At 41.6% G+C, this 20,385-nt stretch overlaps 1 protein-coding gene across 2 annotated transcripts in view; it reads right to left on the minus strand.

Annotated features, from left to right (window-relative positions):
* Positions 1 to 1,490: 1,490 nt before the first annotated feature.
* Positions 1,491 to 20,385, minus strand: part of net1 (neuroepithelial cell transforming 1) — a 35,658-nt gene continuing 16,763 nt past the window's right edge. The window contains exons 3-11 of one of the 2 annotated variants that reach the window (XM_042511361.2): positions 17,759 to 17,821; positions 5,639 to 5,746; positions 5,347 to 5,511; positions 4,791 to 4,853; positions 4,385 to 4,558; positions 4,021 to 4,278; positions 3,759 to 3,929; positions 3,428 to 3,614; positions 1,491 to 3,320 (exon numbers count right to left, since the gene is read on the minus strand). In XM_042511361.2, coding sequence (XP_042367295.1) covers positions 2,872 to 3,320; positions 3,428 to 3,614; positions 3,759 to 3,929; positions 4,021 to 4,278; positions 4,385 to 4,558; positions 4,791 to 4,853; positions 5,347 to 5,511; positions 5,639 to 5,746; positions 17,759 to 17,821 — 1,638 coding nt within the window. In that variant the 3' untranslated portion in view covers positions 1,491 to 2,871. Of the gene's footprint in view, positions 3,321 to 3,427; positions 3,615 to 3,758; positions 3,930 to 4,020; positions 4,279 to 4,384; positions 4,559 to 4,790; positions 4,854 to 5,346; positions 5,512 to 5,638; positions 5,747 to 8,519; positions 8,834 to 17,758; positions 17,822 to 20,385 lie in introns of those variants that run through there. The other variant, XM_042511362.2, reaches the window with a different exon arrangement.

A 20,385-nucleotide genomic window follows, 5' to 3' on the forward strand; every position in this document is an offset into this window, starting at 1 on the left:
GAAGAATCTCTATAATTTCACTCTCTCCCACTGCTGTAAGAAACATTGAGCTCACATTAATGTCAATGAAATCACCAATATTCTCTTCAGGTGAATCAGAATCAGAATCAGGAATTGTTACTGCCACATTTGGTGCAACACTTACAAAGTAACGATAAAAGTCATTAACTACATCATACATATCATTTATAATCATATCATTATCAATGAAGTGCATCTTTGGTTCTATGTTTTATGAATTCTCTATATAGTGTGTCTTTTTGCAGGCATTTTGCAATCCCTTAGTTATCCATGGATTGTCTCAATATTTATGATTTTTATTGTATTGTTTTACTGGACAAAACTTATCATAAAATAATTTTAATAGACTTAAGAATATTTCATATGCTTTGTCACTATTATTCTCTTTATATGATATTTCCCAATTATAGTTTAGTAATTCATTTTTTAAAGCACTGATTGACTCTTCTGTCCTTGCTCGTCTGTACTTGAGTTCAATGTCCTGTCTTACCTTCTTGTAGACATTTTAGAAAACTGCAAAAACTGGTAAGTGGTCATTGATGTCATTAATTAGTAGTCCACTTACTGTAGTATTGTCTATAATATTAGTAAATAGGTTGTCTATCAATGTGGCACAGTGAGATGTAATCCTGCTGGTCTATTTTAGGATAATGTACACTGTATTGATAAAGTCTTCAGTTGGTTTGGTTTAGCATGAAAGCTAAGGCGGTTAGCTCAGTTTAGCCTGAAAACTGTTAGTTGGTTAGTTTGCTTGGTTTAGCGGGAAAGCATACCAAAGCTGTTTGGTACGGAAACTAGCAGTCTGTTAGCTTGGTTTAGCATCAAAGCTGATAGCCAGTTAGCTTGGTTTAGCATAAAAGCTGACGGCTGATGATCTTTAGCCTAAAAACTGTCAGTCAGTTGACTTAGATTCGTCTAAAAACTGGCAGTCAGTTGGCATAGTTCAGCATTAAAGCTGGGGGCGGGTTAGCTTGGTTTAGCATAAACACTGATAGGCATGCAGCTACCAGCATGCAGCTGGTTGGCTTTCATGCTAAACTAATCCAACTGACTACCAGCATGCAGCTAACAACTAACAAGTTATATCTCATTGATTAATCTGTAGAAAAACTGAGGTGCAAAGACTCCTTGTAAAACCACAACTTGTACATCTGAATATATCTGCTTGTACAGATTTAACAAACAGGATTGTCCATTTAAATAAATTTAGTGAACTTTACAGGTGCTGGTAGATGATCTGTCACCTTCACACAGAGCAAGGCTTGCCATTTCTCTTTGCCTCCAGTCTTACTGCTAAGCTAAGCTAACTGGCTAGTTTGTTTCTTGCTTTATACATTATTTGAGCAGTCTGATATTCTTGCTTCATAGTCAGCAATTATATGTATGCCGAATACAAAGCTAGAGCTAAGTGAGCAAGAGAGCGAATAACCAGTAAAAATGAAAATTGATAAAGGACATGAAACCAAAAGTTAAGTTGCAAATCTTACACAGATCTTTATTGTTCTTTTATTACATACAGTTCGTAGCAGGCAAGTAGCCCTTTTTTCTTATTTTTTTTTCCATCTCAGCAACAATAACATACACATACGAAAACCTTCTTGTTTATCTTCTCTTCCCCTACTTACTTTTCCCATAAGTTACTCTCACTTGATTTTTACCATCTATCAACCATCTTTAAGCAAGACATCACATCAACTTATACAGGAAGTTAATGGAACTTAAAATCTTGCATTGACAACCTATTTCAGTTCCTTAACACAGCTTTGTCTTTCTTTTCTCTTTTCCCTTCAGCATTCAACAACATTCTCTTATTTCCATCAACCAGTCTTTGACATGTTTAACTGTCCGGTCCCTTGGGACAGGTACTGTAAATACATCCTGCTGCCTGTACTGGTGCACGCAGTGTCCACAACTAAAGCTCCATGCAAGATGCTACACTGAAAAGTGGTCTGTATCAATCTGAAAGGTCAGCTTTTTCTCAAACCAACATGGCTCAGTTCAAAATTTTGTTTCAAAACGAAACTCCTCATCTCCTCTCTCACATAATTTTGACATCAGATGATTTGCAACTACAACGCTTCATAGTGATGTTTGTTCAAACAGAGAGACAGAAGTCTCATCTGTCACTGGATTTAAATTAATGCCTCTGACTGCACTGAATGCAGAAAAATTAAAAAAGAAAAGTGTCCATGTCCTAACCTCTGTCATTAAAAGGAATGTATAAAAATAAGACGTGTCTTCTGATTGATTTAAAATCAGACTTTTACAGAGAAATTTGTAGCTTTGTTTCTTACATTTCATCTTTTTGGGGGGATTCTTCTCCTTTCCTGCCTGCTAAACATACTCAAAATTTCAAATGACTTCACCTAAAAACTAAAACAGTGCTCCTTTATGATACCTAAAAAAATACTACAATAAATTTTAGAATATAAAAATGTAAAACTTTCATTAGCCCCCCGAAAAAGGTCTAAAATAATGCTTAAATATCAAATTAATAGTAAACAGGATTGAATGCACCACCTCTATCTTCAAGAAATCAACAAACTCAGGACACACACACAATCATGTGTGAAACGTGTGTTTGCTTCTCATTACGCTTCCCTTTATAGAGTCGGTGGAAGCCGTGCACGTCTCTCAAGAATACTGCGTCTCTGTTGGATGCACTTGGATGGAGGGGTAAGGTAAATAGCTGCCGAAGAGGACAGTAACACAGAACACTGTTGTTATAATACGCACGCACGCAGACACACATAAATACTAGTCCCACGCTTCTCCAGGTTGTTTCTTTAACATTTATGTACAAAAAAACAAAATGTCCACTAAGGAGTCCATTTCTCTTTCCACCTTGGTTCACACCATAGTCTCTTTTCTCTTCCCTAAAGAACACAGAGACTTCTTGTCCTTTTTGGTTTTGTGTGATGTGGGCGAGGAGAGTGGCGACGTCGAAGATGTTGTCGACAAAGATGACGAGGAGGAGTGGGTGGAAGGCGACGTGGAGGTGGGGCTGGGGGTTGTGCTGTTGCAGGGCGAGGTTGGGGCGGACTGAGATCCCGGCTGTGGGCAGTTCTCATCCGCTTCCTCCATATGGGTGATGGCGGAGACGGAGGAAGGGCGGCGCTTGAAGCGTGCGTCGCTCCCAGGCGGTGAGGGCGTGGAGGGCTCGCTTAGAGGCCTGTGGACGGAAATGGCGCTGCGGAGACAGTTGAGCCACTGTTGTTTGTGGAAGACGTCGTTGACCTGTAGCGTGTGTGACTGCGCTTGGCTTGGGTCTTGGGGGCGCACACGGAAAATGTTCTTGGCTGTGGAGAAAGTAGATAAGTTGAATTAGCAACTGATAGACGTGACAGAACACAATCTATGTTGCTTTAACTCCTGTAAACTTTTTCCACTTTGACACAAGCCTCACCTTTGTCTGCGTTACTGAAGGCGCCTCTGAAGGAGCCGCCCATTCTAACGTCTCCGTCCTGCAGGTCCTCCAACACCAGATCGTGCACTGGTATTGGCTGCCGGTAAACCTGGAAACACTGCCGGTCGTTCCTGGTGACGGGCCGGGTCAGAACCAGCAGCTCGGTGAACAGGAACACATGCAACTTCTGCAAGGAAACAAGAATCAAACTTTTAAAACAGATAACCACCAGCAATGTTTTCTGCAAGATGTTTGCCTTATTGTCTAGATCGCCTTCTCTGGATGTTAGGCTTGTGTTGATGAGAGCAAAGTGTTGGTGTGTTTTGCTCACCGTGCCGCTCTTGTTCCGTAGCTCTCCGTGACACAGCAGGCTCTTGCACTGTTCTATGAGAGGGTCCCTCTGCCTGTCGTCCAGGTACTCCAGCTTGTCGATGTAGTACTGGCACTCAGACTCTCCCTTCTTCATGTTGATGTCTGACAGCACACCTTGCATGATGGTGATCTGAAAACAAGGAATCAAAATATTAACTCTGGCCACATTTTAAGAAACCCGATCCAAAGATAATGCCACAAATCTTGGGTTCTTGACTTACTGCTTCGTCCAGGCTGGCGGCGTCTGGGTGCTCTGGTGGAGTGTGTCTCAGGATCTCTTTCAGCAGCAGTGGGTACTTGACCAGGCGGGAGCGTGGGATGTCCAGGAAGCTCCATAGGTCCAGCTTCCTGCTGAAGGGTGACTCTAGGCAGCGCTGCAGGAAGTCCTGCACCCGCCGGTCCTGCTTCTTTTGATCCAGCAGAGCTTTTGCTGCCAGCTGGTTGCTGCAGTAGTCCTTGTAGGCGTTAAGCCTGGGCAGCTGGAGAGAGGAGATGAGACACTTATTAATGCTGCCTCTTTTATGGAAACTAGCTGAACTTAAACAGCATCAAAGATGTTAAGGTGCTTGGTTACAGGACACTTACCCAGCTTACGACAATCTGTCCGATCTGACCCACGGTCCCATCCGGCCCAGTAGCTTTGGAGAGCTGCGCCAGGAGGTCCTCATGCAGAGGGATGTAGGCGTCAAGGTTGCCGAAGATATGAGTGAGCTCCTCCTCAGACATTATGCCAAGCTTCAGCATCGGGTCGTGGTACGCCTGTGTACAGGAGAGGAGCCAGAACGTCAAACAACAACATCCAATAATGCCAAGAGGGGGTGGATGCTAAGAATAGCCTTGAAGAGCAGTAGGGGTACAAGAGAAAGACAGCGGACTGATTCTTGTCTTTTTATAGTTCCTGGCTTTGCTTTGTGAAAGGCCTGCCAGACTTTGATTTAATCTGTTTGCTTAATATGTACTCCCTCTGCCTCAGAGATTTACAAGTACAAACCTTGCGTGCGAGCTGGAGGTCCTCAATCAGGTCCTGTTCTCCACGAGACAGCTCAAATATGGCCTGGAAGGGGAGGAGGAGGAACAAAAAGATACTTTTTTAAGCAAAACAGCTTAATCAGAATGCCATTACATTGTTGCAAGCGATAGCCATTAGAATACATCTAAAGGTGCACTGTTGCCAAATGACTGAGGTCAACTTTCTGGCTGCTCTCTCCCTCTCCTTCTAGCTCTCTGTGTTTAAAACTATAAAAACTTTATGGCTTCTGACAGTTGGCTAAGATGTCTGACATATAGAGGACAAGTAGGGAGGTAGGGCAGGAGAGCACTGGTTTGTTGGCTTGTCAGGTATATGTGAGACTGGGAAAGAAGCCCAGGAAGGCTTTTGCCCCTTTTAGACTATTTGACACAAATACTACAAGGATATGTGAAACTAGCCTGGTAGAATTTGACACAGTCTGGATTTTGGACTCAGCAAACTCATTATCTGCCTAGCTTTGACCTTTGGTGTTGTAACTAGCTCTACTGTATGTTTGTTTCTTAGTGTTGATTCTCACCTCTTGCCGCTTGATCTCTTTGGTGGAGAAAGTTCCCTTTTGGTGGACGTCTAGTGTCTCCGACCACAGCATGCTGTTCCTCCTTTTGGGCGGTGTTGGGGCCGCGGCCTTGCTGCAAGGCTTCTGGGGCACGCCCGGCGACTTGCCATCGCCCCGGAAAGAGGCCTGGACATGGGAAAGAGGAAGCCCCAGAAGTCAGACATGTTGCAATTGAAAGCCAACTTGCAGCACAGCAAAGAGGTGCCTCTTGCCTTGACGAGTTACCATTCTGTGTGGTGTCACAGGAGCTCACCTGGATGGTTTGGCCGAAGCGCCGGACGGCCCCATTCTTCACCGGAGAAATGAGGTTGGCTAGCGACGTCACCCTGCCGAGAGGACGGACACGCTTTGTGCTGGGTTCCTGCAGAGCAAGAGAAAAATGGAAGGAGAGATTAGTCAGACGATTTCACCATGACAAAGAAAAGTCTGAACTTTGCAGCAACACAGAACAAATCCATCAGTAATGCCAACAGTGAGTGACCTCAGCAGTGAGTCCCTTGTGACTTCCTTGTGATAATACACATCAAGTCAAGTCATAAATCCTCATTATTGACTCCACTCCCCACTTTGGAGCAAGGAAATAGGAGTAACTGGAGCCGAGGTCGAGCCGCAGGCAGACAGACTGGCGGACCAGTGGACAGATACTGAGGAAGCAGCTCCAGCAGCTGTTGGCTCCATCATGTGAATGGTCTTGAGCCAGGCCCACTGAGCACAAAGACCCTCTCTGACTGCTGATCTGGAGGGGAAGGGGGTTCTGGAGGAATGCCAGGAATGCACGAGACCCTGCTCTCAGCTGTTTAGCCCCCCCACCCCCCCCCGCAAATACTCTGCTACTATCTGGCCTGACAACAGCCACAGCTCCACTTGAGAGTGGATCTGCTCCATCACTCAGTGTGACAGTGTGAGATAAATGCTTCCTGATTGCTGCAGCTCTTTAACTCCCTTTCCCAGGGAGCGGTATGGACAGTGTGGCAATGTGTCAGGACTGTTCAGTAAAACAGACCACCGCTGTGAGTTGGGGAAAGGAGCTGTAAACAGTCAGTGAATTTGTACCCTCTTAAGTGTTTACACAGTGCTGCGTTGCAGGGGGCGCACGGTGGTGTTTATGGCTGCAAGTCAAGACAGGCTCTCCAACAGGCCTCGCGTGAGAGCAGCACTACACCTGGGCCAGGTGACTACCCCCCCTTCTCTCCTCCCCTCACCCAGCCCAGAGGCTGGGAGAAAGGAGAGAGCTGCTTGGCCTTGTGCCAACAACAACAGGCTGCAGGAATCAAAGAGCTGCAGATCTGAGGTAATGATTTCAGTCCGCAGAGCCTCCTTAAAAACATGATACGATCAGACAGTCGTAATTAGCATTCCCAAACTTTGTGCACCTCAAAACATTTTTGCAATTTAAGAACTTCACACTAATGAGGGCTCATTCACTGAAATTAAGCACCGCACTGCTATGTGTTTTCTCCTGACTCAGGCCAAATGGGGTTTTGCCTTGGCTCAGCGGATCTGGGAAACAGAGCAGCCATTGAGACTCTGGGCTCTGCGGACACAGCTGTGGAACAGATCTACTCAGTCTGCTGTTGCATATGAGCTTCTGGGGCTGCGGTCGAGTCAGTGTCTGGGTCTTTGCATCGGACCAGTGCAATCTTAAGAACTTAGCAAGCCCTCTAGTGGCAGGGGCCAGCAAAGAGATGCCACATGTCCACAGCTTTGACTATAGTCTGCATGCAGGGACAGAATTTCTTTGACTTCATGGACTGGATTTGCCTGAATCAAATATGTGACCTTTTAATATCAGCATACAATCAAAGTAAAAACATTTCGGGAGGGTGGGGGTTCCCACAGTCAATACTGGACACGCATGTTGGTCATTCTGCCCTTCCTGTCCTTTGGAAACTGGCCCCCAGAATAACAAAAGGCGACTAGTCCCACTCTTTGTTTATCAGCTGTAGAGTAAAACTGTTCAGACAGAAGGGGAAAGTTGCTATTCATGGCAGTTTGGCCTGTGGAGTTACAGCAAGTCTGGTTCACTTCAGGAAACCAGACAGATCCGGGGTTTGTGCTGCTGCATTGGATAACCATTATCAGGGGGAATAACGACCCTCCAGACATAGGTATTGTCTATGTGCAGCGCGCTCCTTAAACTCCTGACCCAAGATTACAACCTTATAAACATCAGGAGTTGTTTCAGGGATCCCTGGAGCGCTTCCTGTGCTTTCCCTTTGATGTAACCCTGTGTGTGCTGTGAGCTAATACCCCAGATGTGTCCCTGGGATTACAGCACAGCTTGAGCTGATAGGAGACCACAAATGAAAGAGTTGAGGTCATCGGTAAGTCAGCACAGTGTATGAAGCTCCAAGTTTTGTGAGAACAGGACTTCATGAATTGTCCTTTTCCTTTATCATGTGGTTTACTGTCAATGAAACCACATCTTCCTGAGATCTCTTCCGAAAGAGAACTGTGCAAGCCTCAGGAGGGGAAGGAAGGAGTTGAAGTAGTGCCTTTTTTGAGTACAGAAGGAACACCTGGGTTTCAACAATTGTGTCCCTGTAATTGTGTCTGAAGCTGAGGGAATACACTCAGACATCTCTGCTGAATTTGCATCAAAGACGCTGCAAATATCAAAGGTCACAGGCGAAGTTATTCTAGACAGGGTTGTTGACTGAGAGTTTACCCCCCAGCTGCTTCACTTTTTGAGCTGCTTTGAGTCTACTGACTGTCCTGATCTCTCCAATATCCCATCAGGGCTGCTTGCTGGGATGCATATTTAAGAACAGACAGGGAATACACAACACCGCGGGGGGTCAGTCCACTGTTTACAACCTCAAAGGTGCAGTGTAATCCAATGATTAACTTTTCCAGGTTAGGCAGTTTCTCAAACATGAGCTCAGGTGCAAAGTTCAAAGTCTCATCTTACAGGCACAAAGCAATTGAATGCCCACACACACATATACACACACAAACACTGTGTGTCCAAGAGAGATAAAAAACAGGGTTAGGCACTGATTCACTCACAATCTGATACAAAGATATGACTTTATCTCATTGAGTTCCGGACAAACACTGACTGAGAGACACAGGAAACACCTTTAACGAAATATCACCCATCATCACCACCATCATGTGATTTAGCATCTCACCTCTGACTCTTTGTTGGCTTGGTTCTGGTAGTCTATCACTTGCAGAGTCCGTTTGATAGGCACCAAGCTACCCAGTTCATCGTAAGCCACCATAGCTTTCAATCAAAACACAATATCCTTTTTTTAATCCTTGTGAGTCGGCTTCAAGTAATCCACATCACAGAGAAAAAAGTCCATGAAAATCAAAAGCTGTGTGAGTAAAAAAAAAAAAAAAGCTTAAATAAATAAATACACCTTCCCCCTCTTCTTCTTGCCTGACGGGCTCGCTGAGGGCTCAACTCACACACACTCTCTAAACTTTGGTCTGAGGTAAGCTGAGGGAGGGAGGGCTTTATACCAGCAGCTCAGACAGGGGAGGAGCAAGCCTCTGCACAGCCCTCATGGTTTCAGATGAAGCGGGATAGGTTTCCTTGGAAGAAGTTAGAAGCTGCCCGCAGGCTCTGTCGGTCAGTCCATGAGGAGTAAAAACAGTAGTGAGAATTTCTAGGATCACAGGGAAACTTACTTCTACGCAGAGTTGACGTAAACAACTCTAATGTGGGTGAATTAATGTTGGAAAAAGAGTGAACCGTATCTTACATAATATGGGTTTATTCTCTTGGGAAACTGGGTTATAGTTTGCAGTTTGCTTTTTTGTTCTGAGGGCAAAAAAGCTTAAACTGTAAAAATTTTGATTTGTTTTTTGAATGAACACATTGCGGAAACATTATTGGCAATCACACCTCACACTTGGTTATTAAAGTCATTTAAAGATTAGATACTGATGCTTAAGTTGCACAACCAGCTTTGCTATCATGGACAAGAATATGTGCAAATAAAAAGCTTTTGATAAACACACTGTAAAATTATTATTGATGTAACTATGAGAGTGGAAATAAATGACAAATCAAAAAAAATCTAATATTTTAAAACTTTTTTTGGGATAACTGGCAACAACTTTATAAACATTTAAGTCATTTTGACTTTTTTTGGTAAATTTTATCTTTGACTTTATCTGTGACTTTTAAAAACAAAAAGAGCAATATGAAGTCTTAACTTTTGAATATGATAAACATTTACACTACTTTCTGATCATTTCTAAACTAAGAGATTAATTTAAAAATACTGATAAATGAAGATGCTGATGGTAAATATAACATTACATATATGTATAAACTAATACAGATGTGGTGAGACAATATAAGCCTCTTGTTTTATTGTCATTATAGTTATTAGAATATACCTTTGAGAATTCAGCCTTTCTTGTTTGTTACTTTAAGTTGTAGAAAACTAAACTCTCAAAATTCAGCTTTCTTTTATTGCTTGGTACTTAAAGTCGAAAAATCTTGACTTTCAGAATTCAGCTTCTTTTGTTTGTTATTTTAAGTCCAAGAAAACGTTACTTTCAGAATTTGTTTATTTTTCTTCTTTTTTTTGTTGGTACATTAAATGTCATTAATTTTGCCAAAATAAAAGTCCTCTGCTACTTTCAGATTTTATTGTGGGGAACAAATGCATGTTTTAAATATTGAGCCCTGCGTCCTGATATCTACACCTATGCCCAGCTTCATATCAAACTATTTCACCACATCAGTGATCATTAATGAGCGCAACAGTCATGAGGAGACAAAAGTCAAATCCAAATCAAAGCTTTTAGCACTAAAACAAAAGATGGATTATTACATCTCTGCCATCAGTTTTGGTGTCACGTCCAAAACTGTTTGATACTAAATGATTAATTCTTTTCAATATATATTAATTAACAAACTACAAAGTCATCATTACTTAACTCTTTTTTTAGCCAGCTAATTATCATAGCAGTCACTGCTCTGGGTGTCAATGCTCTCTGCTTTAAGCCAAGCTGTTATCAGTCTTATCAAGTCCACTGGGGGAGGTGATCAATTAGAATATCAATTGGGGCTGCATTGTAACACACTCAGCCAGATGTTGAAACTGAAACCTGTATATTGAGTACCACGGAGGGGGTGCAACTGTCACCCACATGTTGATTGGTCCAACAGTGGGAGAAAAGATTACATGTTGGCCAGTTTCAGTAAAGACAAAGAAGGTCAACTTTAATTTGTGTCTCTTTTTCATGCATGTGTGCACACCCAGACTGACAGATGGCTGAAGGACAACCACACCTGAAACTACAGACTACACATCCATACAGCTGGTGCACAAATGCACGGCAAAAAGTGGAGGTGTTAGGCCCGATGGAGCGGCTGATGTGAAGGTGCTGTGAGGCGGCTGTGTTTGGGGGGCAAATGGACAAGCCTGTTCATGACTCTGCTTCGTCCTCCTGGGTCAACACAGAGGCGTGAAACAGGACAGAGGGTTCACGCTGTTATTGTGTGTGAGGGTGACCAAACACAGATGCTGATGGAGGTGTATGGACGTTGACACCTTCTTTGTTGATGCAGCGGTTAGGAGGGCTCATCTGCTGCAGAACAACAGGACGCCAAGTTTGGGATTACATCACTCACACACCACCAAAACAAAGTAAAGTGGGACGGTGAGTGACTTCGGGAAGAGAGACGAGAAAGTTCAAGCAGGAATAAAGACAGCAGAGCGAAAAAGTATGCAGACTGAGGAGTCACAAAGGATCTAATAAAAAATGAATCTGTCTGTCTATAGTCTGTGCGTGCCTTCAGAAGACACTGTGTGCAGTCCTGCTGTTACTCACTCCATGTGGGGAGACCTAGAGCTGATTCAGCTGTACGTCTGGACCAGCCGCTGTAAAAACTCTACTCGACATGGCCCGGCCTGCCTGGCCTCGTAGCCTCTAGTCACACTGAGCTGCAGCTGGAGTGCAGCCGTGATTTACACTCCAAAACACACACATGGCAGTCTGCACTCAGAGTGCTGTAGTAGGATGAGTAATGCAGTTTCACCGCTGTCTAACCTATGCCGTGCCAGGGACGGACTGAGCTGCAAAGCCTGAGGGGCTGAGCTCAACTAATACTCCACATCAGCAGCAGAGGACAGGACACGTTGGGCCTAATTACAGCTTCAGGGGAGGCATTCAACAGGCAGTTCTAGGCAAAGAAACACTGCTAAATGACTTCAAACAACAGTACAGGAGCAGTGGAAGTGCTGCTGCCCTCTGCTGACGGAGGACAGCAACAGAAAGAGGGAGGGGAGGGGGGACTGAATGTTTTTCTGGGTAGCTGGGTAGCAACAACTGATCAGACCTGCCATGTTCTTCTCATAACACATTTTATTTATTTGTCTTTTTCTGTTTCTGAGAGAAAGTAAATGTGTAAATGTCATTTACTTAACTTTTGTAATGACATTAATTCAGACATGATAGGACTGTTGCAAAAAGAGCTGCAATATAATATTCTACTTTGTAAGGTGTTTTACTTTCTTGGTATTTCTGAAAGAAGAGGACTGTTAACTGTCTCACTGACTGCATCAGTGGTTGACTTTAAAACTGACTTGGAAGCCTTAAGCCTTTCAAAACATGCACAAATGTGATTATTTTTAAAAACATGGGAAGAAGACAATGAGCAATGATGAAGAAACAACCCCCAAAATTAGCAAGAAATAAAAACGTTACGTTAAAAAAAAACAATCAAGAAAAATACCTAGAACATTAGTTTTAAATAGGAAATAAAATAACCTAGCTTTTTTCCCCTAGACATTTTTTTCACGCTTTTTCGAATTTTTGAAATATAGTAATTTCTTGAATTGTGTTGAACATTTCTTACCAAGTTGCTCATTGTCTTTCCCCCATATCATTTAAAGAAATTGCACCGCTTTGCTCAAGGTTCAAAGGTTTAATTACTTGTAAAAGGCATCTGAAAGCAACAGAAGAAAAGTGATGTTGCTCCAGGTTTCAAAGTGTTACAGAAGGATTTCACTACTGGAAAGATGTTTATTTCATAAAGCCACTAGAATCTTGGTCTATATTTGATCAGTGCTGCATAGTTTTGCAGTGTGATTGCAATAAGGGGGGGGGGGGCTCTCACTGCTGATGCACTTTTACACTCTTTGTATTTTCTGGTGGCAAGGCATTTAAAAATGTGGAAGTACAATATATGGTTCAATAATCCACTGTTAGATTTTGAGCTGGGAGATCTGGGCACGAGCAAAATGGAGGGAAGTTTATCACAGTTCACTGACACATACTGCCCACATTGTTATTATACAAAGCTGGTTGAAAAGTCCCTTTAATTAAGCATGGTAGATACTTGACCCACTTATCACAATTCCATAATACTTTTAATTCCCGATCTCATAAATTAATGTTGCCAGATAGCAAATCCTGTTGCCTGATTCATAGGGGTGTATATCACATGTGTCATCACAATACAATATTTAAACTAAACTTAATTCTTTGGACAAAGAAATATTTACTGATATCACAAAGTCTTTCCCAATACGTTTTGAAATATCCCCATTGCCTTTTTCTTGGCTGCTTGTCATTATGTGCCAGGTGCTAAGCTGCTAGCACTCTTCAAATGTTTGCATGAAGAAGGTGTACTTAGATGTAAATGGTGACACAAGGTGGGTTTCCATTAACCAACAGATCGCACAAACTGAAAACTCTGAATATAAAATTCGCGAATGGAAACATGTCAGTTTAGAAAAAAAACCCTTAAATTTATCGCACATTTTTTTAGGGTCGCATAAGGTGGTATTTCAGGCAATATGAAAAAGCCACGTTCCATAAAAATGCAATGAAAACACTTTGGCCTTTTTAAGTCACATGATGCTATGGCAAGAGGAGTTGAATAACATCACTCAGTGGAAACCCAGTCATCTGGCTATTGTGTTTTATCAGCGTTTTAAAAATAACACTTCAGTTTAGTACAAATCTATAAAGGAAACCTGCTTCCAGATGTGCCATGGGAATTTCAAAATAAAAGCAGATCTTAAAGGTAATGATACCAATTAATGATTTCTATTTGCATAATAATGTTATATCATTCAATCAATGTATCAACACAAATTGATATATCGTTACCCTTACTGTTTCATAGTATCTGACAGTGCATACAACACTAAATTGGGACTCTTGATTCCTTTTACCTTACATACTCTATTAAAAGCTTATTGCTACATTCATTTATTCATTTATACAGTTGACAAGATTTTTGTTTTTATTAAATAAGAAGGATGGCAGCTTGTTTGACTACATGGTTGCACAAGTGGTTATCTGCATCACAACATTTTTCCTTTAGTGGAAGCAACTGCATTTGCTATGTTTCTCTAACTTAGTAGCAGTAACCAAATTAGGGTTATGACGAGGAAATTTCTGTCAAATTTTCTATGCCTGTAAAGTTTAAAATCAGCACCCCCAGAGGGTTCAGTTTAGGGTGTGACTGAGTGTACTACGATTAATCCAGGAAGTTTCTGTTGTGAGGACGAGGATCTATAAATACCTCCACTCCTCTGGGGTCGTAATTAAAATGAAGATGAAGAGACAGAGCATGTAGACAGTGATCTAATCACACAGCAGCCAATAGAAAAACCACAGCTCTTGAACCAGACTAACATGCTACGCTTACTCAACGCTATGTTTTCTTTCTGCCAGTGTTCACACACCCTGAGCAGGGCTGGTTGCTACCAAACAGAGCGGTAACTAAGACTCACAGACACCGCCGACGCTTTGTGATACCGATAGAACATCAGCAGGCGGGCTCAAACAGAAAAACACTATTTGCCAAGTTAGTATGAAATGATTTGTCATGATGGTACCGGAACACTGTAGTTATGACACAGAGGTAACAGGACAGCACTGTAGTTCAAAGGAACACCTCGATGAATGGTTATCAGTAGATCATCTGCATATTTATGTTTCTACTTCAGCAGATAACACAGAGTTTATAGGAAAATGACAGCAGAGAAGCTTTCATTTTCTCTTGGACAATTTCCGGGAATTTAAGTCAGGTCTCAGGTGATTCAAAAAACTATCTCCGTCATTACAAGGAAATTAATGTTGTGACATCTCATGGCACACACAGGGAGCGGGTCAAGCATTAGACACGTCGACATTTCGAGGACAGGATGAGTTTGACAGTTCCACGGTAGAGTGGGCTGATAATTCTGATGATATATATGTTTTCCGAGATTTGTGCCCATCCTTCCTGTATTCAGTGGACGTTATTACTTTAATACCTCTGGAAGTATGTGAGCAATACTTTCCATCTATGAGCAGGACTTGTTTATGAAAATACTGGATTTTACCAGATTTTTGCATCTGCATGCAGGTTTCCATTACAGATTTGCACAAAACAGCAAACAGCAACAACAACTGTTAAAACCACAGACAATAGCTGTATGGCGCTCTTGCAAAACATTATTTATTCTAACAATATCACACAAGCTTGTGTGAAATGGAACGGATCGGTACATTGTCGAAGTCAATGTCACTGGCACACACCGCCAGAGATAAAAGATGTAGCAAATCAACTCCGACCGGCTGTTTTAGAAAACTGATCGACATCAGGCATGAGAGACCTGCAAGATGTAATCTGGGCTTTAACGAGGGGTGTGCACAAGTGCTTTTATTCAATCTTTACAACAATTCCCCCCAAAAAGAAAGTAGGCATGCCTTATTGTATGGTACAAATCTTTGTCAAAACTTTCCATCTTGGGCGTGTAGATAATAAGCTTAGAGGTTGTTACTTTTGCATCCTGTAGCAGAGGGGATTTTGAAAACAAGTACATGCAAATAGTGAAAGGGAGGCCTAAATAGCCCGCCACACATTTACAGCCACAATCGAAATCCAGTGAGTCAGACTAATATAGTTAATATAAATGTCTTCAGGTTTTTAATAATTTGCTCAAACAAAATGACATTTGAAGATGTTACCTTGGACTCTAAGAAGTTGTGATGGAAAATAAATCAGCAGAATAATCAATGATAAAAGTAATTGTTATTTGCAGCCCTAATCTTAGCAAACTTATTAACATGTCAACAAAACTAAGACACTACAAAAAATGCTCTGAAGACCATTTCCAGCAACTCTGAATTTTACTGAACAACTCAATTTGGAGTCAGAACTTGAAAGCAGCAGCACATCAGCAGCCATATGGATTTCTACTATAAATGCCTCTGTAAAAGGAACAGAGTGTGCAGGAATAAGACAGCAAGTGCAAGTGGCTCAATTAGAAGAAAAAAAAAAGGTCAAAGCATAACACTGAGTGCTGCTCTGATATGAATCAAGGAGTGGCCCCCAGGACTCTCCACAGCACTGTAAAAGCTTTGTTTACTTAAATCAGAGCAACTGATCCAACTGGTTACAGAAGTCCAGGCTGTACGTCTCTGCTAATCCCTCTCATGTGGGCGCAGGACAAAAACAGCCTGCATGGAGACAGAATAGATGGAGTGAGGCGACACACTGACTCTGTGTACACCCCCAGCACGTGAGGAGTTTATACCCAAATATTTCAAAGAAGAGACACAGCAATTAAAAATTGTAAGCGTTGAGACACTTAATCATAATACAACGGTACGTATGATATCTTAGGAAATTCTACATAAAAGGGTTGATATCTAATGAATTAGTGCTGCTACCAGTTAGGTTTAGGAGAGAAATCGTGTTTTGGCATCGTCACGTTATTTTCTTAACATTAAGTAACGTGAGTTGGGTTTAGTAAAAGAATCATTGCTGGGCATTGTCATGTTACCTACTTAACATGAAGTTATGTACTTAATGTTAAGTTCTTTAGGTTAGGTAAATGTAAAATTGCAGCATTCTAGAAGGATGCTCCCAGGGCACAGGGACAATTGTTAAAGTCTCCTTTTGTCCTTAAAAGTAAAAAAAAATCAGGGGTAAAGGTTCCTCGTTGGATGATGTCATGTTACATACTCAACTTTTAGTTAAGCAGGTTAGGTTTAGGAGAAAAATCATGGTTGGGTGTCATCAAAATACATACTTCTTAATGAAAAGTTTAGTTAAGTAGTTTTGAACATACAGTAGACTTTTATTCAGATAATCTGCAGGGCTGGTACAATAGTGAAAAGTGCCTGAAGCTAACTGTGTTCAGTTATGATGAAATCATCCTACACTGGAATAGCACTGACAAGTCTTTGTGCATGTACTCTATGTGCACATTTAACACCCACACACCAAATGAGGTGTATTTTCCAACCCAGCCAGTCCCGCCTTTCAGTTACGCCAAAGCAGGTTCTTCACTTTCGAGATTTAACAGCAGACCTAGACGCTCCACCATACAAACACACTCTTTATCTAGATGTCTTTTGGTAATTAGTCATTTTGATGATATGCTCTGAATAAACAACCCTGGTTTCAAATTCAGTACAAGATCAGATATGGCCACCAGTTTAGTTATGCAACATGGTGTTCCTGTTGCTATCAGATGTTTCCTAACAACACAACATACAAAAGTAACAATGGACAAAGCTACAATGGATTTTAAATTTCACTACTTGTGCATAGGAAACCTTCAGAAATGACATTTTGGAGTTGCTTCACTACATAATTAACAACACCAAGTATTACAGTTAACGTGATACAGAAAAATTGTCCCTCAATCTGCCATAAGTGATCCAATGCCTTATCTGCTGAGATCTTGTCAGACAGCCACTGTCGCCCAGTCACCCTCATATCAGCTCTTTGTAACTGTATTTTCTTTTGGTTTAAGTGTGAAACCAGTTTGTTTGTCCAGTTTGTTTTGTATCCTTACGTTTTGTTTGGTTTATGGCAAACAAAATGCAAAACCTGTTTGCTTACATAGTACAATGCAGTGTTTTGTAGCCTGCAGAAAGAAAAACAAAAACCACTGCTTGTAGTTGGAGCACACTGCAGTAAATTTGTTGGACTGCAGCACAGACCTCTGGCACGCATGCAGTCTGGATTGGAATGTACAAAAATTTGCGACGAAATAAAAATAATCCTGCGGTCTGTGCACCATGACTTATTTAGTTTGGCAGTACTGCCACTAAGCTGTGCCGCAACAAAGCTAATAAGTTATACTACACTGGTTAGCTTGTTGCCACTGGTGCTGCTTTGGCAACCGGTTGGGTCGTGTGAGAGCTAGCCAGCATCGCAGCTAATTAAGCATTAACCGCAACGTCCTCCCGCATCAGCAATCTGTGGGGAGACAGGAGGGTGGGCACAATGTTTCCATGGGAACACTGTTCAGCCACCATGGGTTTCAAAAGTGGATGTCCCCTAGGGTATTCTTTAATAACAAACTTTTTTTTCTCTTTAAATGATTGACGTGGAAAGTCCTGGTGTTTCTATAATCCTAAATTAAGCTGAGTGTCTCACAATGTGATTTACCTTAAAGTCGAAGCTGCAGAGGCTGACGGCGTCACCGTCATCCTTCTCTCTGCGTTTGCGTTTCTGTGGAGAGATGAGAAAGCAAGATGTTAGTGGGATGAGTCAACATGTGTCACTGGAACATGTTGATTGTATCAATAAACATTCATATGATGCAAAGTGGCGAGTTCTGTCGACCATAGATGCTTACACAAGTCAGGAAGTCTGGAATAAACACTCGATACCAAGTTTTTTTTTTGGTGTTTTAAGATTTGCCTCTAGTGGTCTATAGCAATACTATAGATTTTTTAACCTCTCTGCCAAACTTAAAATACAAATGAATTCAAATTGGGATTACAATCCTTACATTCTTGGAGTTCCATGCAGTAATTGGAGTACACATCCATGTCTGGATGCTAATATAGACCAACATGTAGAGCAATTTATGGCCACCCCATTCTCCACTTCTGGCCAATTATGATCATTGCCCCCTTAGCTCTATTGTAAAGCTACAAAAGACCTGCTGGAGGTCCTTCTGGGCACAGGAAAGGGTTAATTAAGCAATAGGACACTTTAACACCTGCATGTAGAGTGTCAGTCAGTCAGTTTAGTTAACAGGTGAGAACAGCAGTCTGGCCTGTTGAGACTGAGGAGCCCTGAGAAGCAGTGATGGCCTCTGGGACCCCTGGGGCTCTGTCACTGCGGTCCATTAACCATGGAGGCCAGACTGCTTCTGGCTGGACACACAGGACGTCAAGACCTGATTGACCAGCGAGGTGAGGAGGGCCAAAATGGACACATAATGGTCAGGGGTGGCTGCCGATGAATGACTGAGCTGTGTGTGTGTTTGTGTTAGAGAGGGGCATTTCCTCTGTGTGTGTGTGTGTTTGTTTTCCCACATCCGTAAAACCTGAGGACCTATAAGCTTGACAATTTCTGCTTTAAAGACCCCCCCGCATGCATTTCAGGTGGTGTTGTAACTGTTGGCCTTAAGATAGCAGTGAATTACATGGTTTGTTCAAAGCTGGTTGCATCTCAATAGGAGGCTGTCGACCGAGCTACCAATAACAAAAGATTGTGAAATTCACCTCACAGCAAACTTTCATTCAGTGTCCCAATTGAGCTCAGCAGAGAGCTTTCACTGATGGTTTTATAGCTAGATATTATATAGCAGGGATCAGTTATTGGCACTTTTTAAATGATAACACTCCGAATACAACTAGGAATACAAAATAGTGAAATGATGGGGATAGGGCGACAATGACGACAGCAAACTTTCTTTTTTTTTTTTTTTTTAAATGTGTGCTTTTCTTTGTATCATTCTGTGTCCCCTCTCTAAACTCTGAAGTTTTTGCAGATACATGAACGCAGCACAGTTATATTTTACCTCAGCAGCAGTTTGCAACTTGCAGGGTGAATAATTGATCTGTCGATCACTTATAAATCTACCAAACAGCGAGCAATAAAATAACCCTGGAGGTGTCTTTGTTGTCTTATAATCAATCAACAATCGATAAATCAGTCGTTGAGAATTTCACCTGAACATGTGAAATTTAATTGATTAACCGTTAGGTAATGCCATGCAGTCAAAGTATATGAAATATGTTGCTGTGAGCTTTGATTTAGGAAAAAAACCCACTTTGTATTCTTTGACATAAACAAAATAAGAAAGTCTCTATGTTTTCTATTTCAGATAACGATTAATTGATTTATTGTTCAATCATTAAATTTCCCAAAAATTGATTAAGGAAAGTGTTTGCGATATGTAACCCTAATGTGTGTGTGTGTGTGTGTGTGTGTGTGTGTGTGTGTGTGTGTGTGTGTGTGTGTGTGTGTGAGAGCCACCTCATGCAAGTGTAAAAACTTTTTTACGATATTTTTTTTCGAAATTGACATGTTTCTGTCAGGCGTATTTTATATTAGCAATTTCAAATGGTGCAATTTGAGGGTTAATGGGTTTCCGTTAACCCTCTGTATTTCAGAGAAGACGGCTAAATATGCAAATGGCTGCTAGATTTGCTTCACTCACCTGCCAAAAAAAATAAATAAATAACAAAGTAATCTACTGAGTGGCTGGTAGATTTTGGAATCCACTAGCCACAGTGGCAATAAAGTATTTCACTGCTGGAAATACAGTCCTTTTCTAAAACTGGGCTATCTATGCAGTAGAAAAAAACATAAATGTTTGAAATTGGTGCTACATAACCAAATAAAATGTCAAAAAAGGGCTGTGGCATTGGCTTTTGCTCATGTGGTAGATAACCTACAACCACTAATACACCATGAAATATAAATCCAGCCTGTCCAGCCTGTGAAGGTCAGCACAGCCTCTTATAGGTGAGCTTGTTGTTCTCTACCAGCTCTTTGCAGAACATACATATTTCACATTTCTGATTAGACATAATTTGTGTAGGATTTGTAACTGTGAGGAGAATAACATTCAGACTAGGTTATGAAAACATCGACTGAATCTTAAGAAAAGCCTGAACAGAGGTATTGGGTGAAGACCAGCAGGTCAGCTGAAGTCTGCAGCCCATTGTCCAGGAGGTGTGCGTGCTAATTGTGAACGCTCCTTCTAAGTTAAATATTGCTTTAAGCTCAGCTCTTACACGAGATAAAAATGACACAGGAGTAATCTCTGTGCAAAA

This window comes from Plectropomus leopardus, chromosome 22 (assembly GCF_026936395.1).
Source record: "Plectropomus leopardus strain MGB_pleo_1.0 chromosome 22, ASM2693639v1, whole genome shotgun sequence".
NCBI classification, from domain to species: Eukaryota; Metazoa; Chordata; class Actinopteri; order Perciformes; family Serranidae; genus Plectropomus; species Plectropomus leopardus.